General features: G+C 38.5%; 1 protein-coding gene across 1 annotated transcript in view; it reads left to right on the top strand.

Moving 5' to 3' along the window:
* The window catches only part of Blm (Bloom syndrome RecQ like helicase), a 74,751-nt gene that overhangs the window by 25,206 nt on the left and 45,620 nt on the right, over nt 1-3,925 (top strand). The window contains exons 10-11 of the mRNA XM_023712348.1: nt 1,218-1,316; nt 1,624-1,772. Of these exons, the coding sequence (XP_023568116.1) occupies nt 1,218-1,316; nt 1,624-1,772 (248 nt within the window). The remainder of the gene's footprint in view (nt 1-1,217; nt 1,317-1,623; nt 1,773-3,925) is intronic.

Here is a 3,925-nt window from a genome sequence, read left to right as displayed (position 1 = left end):
CTGACCCTTTGGCTGAGGTAGGACCTAAAGATTTCCCCACTATAGTGACTTTTTCCCCACCCTAGCAATTACTGAATACCTTGGTTGGGGGTACATTGAGACTGTAAATACCCTATTAGTCAAGTTTTACTCACAAGTGTTAGCCTCCATTGATGATGCCTCCCCAAATCAGTAATTAATGTAATGGATGCCAAATTATGATTTATTTTTTATCTCTCACATTTAGTTGTATCAATATAAAGTCATAGATCCAGAGGGTTACAGTCAGTTGTCATATATAAATATCTTATTATGTAATAAATTATGTAATTTTTTTCTCAGTGTTCGGGATCGAACCCAGGGCCTCACACATGCTGGGCCAGTGCTCACTCATTGAGCTATATCCATCACCATCATTATGTATTTTCATAACTGTCCCTAGATTTGGCCATGGCATAGTTCATCAAGCTAACTTCTGTGTTCTCCCATTTCCCTGTCAGGATACACATGTTAGGGCCAGGGAGATAGCAGCTTAAGCACCTGCCTGGCAAGTACAAGGTCCTGAGTTCAATTCCTGGGACCAAAAAAACCCAAAGATGTCTGTGCTGCCAGGCATGATAGCAAACGCCTGTAATCTCAGCACTCAGGAGGCTGAGGCAGGAGGATCGATGTAGGTGCTAGGTGTATTTGTTACTACTTGGATGTGATTGGTTCTAGACCCTATCACGGACAAACCTACTTGTATAGCTGTAATATATGTATACATAATTTTTACCCAAACAACATACACACATCTAAATGCTTAATCCTGTTAACCACTATAAACATGGTAGCCCTCAGATGTATTAAGGCAGAATAAAATTTTAGAGCCACTGACCTAATGAATAGCTGTCTGCTGAATTTGCCAGACATTCTGTAATATCATATCTGTTACTCTGTTCTCCTCCTAGATATAAGAACTAGTTTTTATAAATATTTTAACACAGCCTAATTGTAATGGAACTTAGAGACAACAAATAAAATTTTAAAAAAGACAACAAATTGGGTGCCTGCCCCTAAGCTCAGTTCTTTAAGTGGCTGCTTCAACAAAGCAGTCAGGCTCAGGTTGCTGTGGTTCAATCCCCACAACTCAAGCCAGCCAAACCTGCCCTGAAGGCATTCGGAGCAAAAAAAAAAAAAAAAAAGACAACAAATTATTAAGGTGATGTGTTTAGATATCACGTATGTTTTTGGTCTAGGTCTGTGCAAGTAACCGGCTAATTTCTACTCTGGAGAATCTGTATGAGAGGAAGCTTTTGGCACGTTTTGTTATTGATGAAGCACATTGTGTGAGCCAGGTAAATACTGCTTTTACATCTTGAAAAAGGGAGTACTTTTTTGCTCTTTTGTTTATTTGCTTGGTGATTGGAGCCCAAACTCAGAGCCTTGATTATGATTGAGCTACAGTGTTGGGCCTCTTGGAATATCAGTACGTTTATACCTTCAACAGTGTGATCTTTCTGTAACGGAGAAAAATCCATATTGAGTGAAATATTCTACTATTTCATTGAAGAATAAAGTGGTTTTAAGATATTGGCCAGTGTTGGTCATTTACATAAGGAAGATCCAAATAATCTGAAAAGGAGTATTTTTTTTTCTCACCAGTGGGGACATGATTTTCGCCAAGATTACAAAAGAATGAATATGCTTCGCCAGAAGTTCCCTTCCGTTCCAGTGATGGCTCTTACGGCTACTGCCAACCCCAGGGTGCAGGCGGACATCCTCACTCAGTTGAAGATCCTTAGGCCGCAAGTGTAAGTTGCTGAAAGTCAGGTATTTGAAAGGCTCAGGGCAGTCTGAGGTGCTTTACATCGTATTCACCTGTGGGACTTTAAAAACCCCAATGCCTGGTTCATACCCAAGGCAAGTTCAAAAAGAATATCTGGGGCTGGGAGCCAGAATTTTATTTTATTTTATTTATTTATTTATTTATTTATTTATTTATTTATTTTAATCCTCAAGTGATTGCAGTGTGCAGCAAATTCTAAGAACAGGGACCCTAAGGCTTTTCTTCACTTATAAAATTTGAAGCCCTATCCTAGCACCTGCTCTGAAAATAAGGATAAATTATACACTATACCTTTTGACCCTGGTATAGTTCCAACAAATAAATGAGCTCTTATCTCATTTTGGCTTCTCTGTAGCACAGAGTATACTTTACGAGATGATCAGATGACTGTGTTATTTTCCTCTGAAGTCCCCATTATATCTAGGATGCTGAAAACATTCCAGAAACCATGTAGAACAGCCTTTTCACTTTGTTTTCATTTCAGCAGCAGCAGCAAAGTTGTTTTTGTTTTTGTTTTTTAATTTATTCCAGAACAAAAACCACTGTAAAAAATATCCCCATTTATATCTAGGTTGTATTGAATTATCTTGTATCCACCTGAGTTCTCAGAAAGATGCATTCTTGGGGCCAGGGAGATAGCTCAGTTGAAAGGGCCTAAGTTCTATCCCCGGTTCTGCCAAAAGGAAAGAAGAAAGGAAGGAAAGAAAGAAAAGAAAAGAAATAAGCATTCTTTAGTAGGTTCATTGACCAGATGTCCATTTAACATCTGTTTGTGTACCATATTTAAAATCTGTTTTCCACCAGACATGGTGACATACGCTTATATAATCTCAGCTACTTGACAGACTGAGGCAGGAGGGTGACACATTTGTGTCTAACTCGGAGACTTAGCAAAACACTGTCTCAAAATAAAATGAAAATGGGTTGTGAGTGTAGCTTATGGGTAGAGCAAACATGAAGCCCTAGGTTTAAACCAGCACTGTACCATACACGCACACACACACTTCCTTCTAATGTATTAGCATTGCTTTGAGTTTGAGGTAAAAGCATTACTAGAATGACTGAACAAAGTACTTCAGTGAATATTTGAAATGCAACTTTCTTTCATTTGAAAATAAAGACATAGTGGTACCTCCCATAATCCCAGCTACTCGGGAGAAGACTGAGGTGGGATGATTGTATGTGCCCAGGAGTTCCCCTGGCAACACAGCAAGACTCCATCTGAAGAAGGAAGGAGGGAGGGGAAGAGAAAGGAAAGGAAATAAAAAAGAATAAAGATAAGTTGTTTCTATAAATGTTGCAAGAAGTAAAAATAAGAACAGTATCTCAGAGTCATGAGCAGAACTGAAAGTTCCATATGCCGGGGGTCATGAGATTAAGATAACCGCAGATCAAATTGGCAGCTGCTAAATTATCTGATCTAAATGAAGGAACTCAAGTTCTTTGGGATTCTTCCAGCATCTAGGTTGTTTGATTCCAACCTAAAATATTTTGTTGCCAATGGCACTTTTTTATAGAACTAATGATCGTACTCAAGTACAAAAATTTTGTGAGAGTACTCAGAATTTTATGTGTAACCATAAAATTTGGAACAGAGTATTTTAATCTTACTTGTAAAAGAATGTTTGCATTAAAATTAGGGGGAAATTGTTTTATTTCCATAATTGATAGGCATTATAACATTATACTTGTGTCCCATTATACTTTAGGTTCTAATAAATATATGCTAGAACTGTTTCTATAAGTACTAAACTGCTCTCTGAATTTTTTTCCCATGTATGATAGACCTTTTTTCCACTGTTGTGCAGTGCACTCTACTGTGGGGTTTTAGAGATTTGTTTGTTTGTTTGTGATGCTAACTTTCTGGACCAGGGCCTTGTAAATGCAAAGAGAGAGAGTTCTCCCTCTGAGTTACATCCCCAGTCCTCTTCTTTCCAGTCAGTTATAATAATTGAGGGCTGGGGCTGGGAAGATGGCTCAGTGGAATAAGCGCTTCCCTGGCAAGCGCAAGGGCCTGAGTTCAATCCCTGGTTCCACAAAAAAAAAATAAAAATAAAATGGGGCTGGTGAGATGGCTCAGTGGTCTAAAGCACCTACTTAGAACAAGCTTAGCAAAGC

This window comes from Octodon degus, unplaced genomic scaffold, assembly GCF_000260255.1.
Source record: "Octodon degus isolate 3935 unplaced genomic scaffold, OctDeg1.0 scaffold00002, whole genome shotgun sequence".
Classification (NCBI taxonomy): domain Eukaryota; kingdom Metazoa; phylum Chordata; class Mammalia; order Rodentia; family Octodontidae; genus Octodon; species Octodon degus.
The sequence above is the reverse complement of the archived record's forward strand: the minus strand, read 5'-3'. Positions and strand labels throughout refer to the sequence as shown.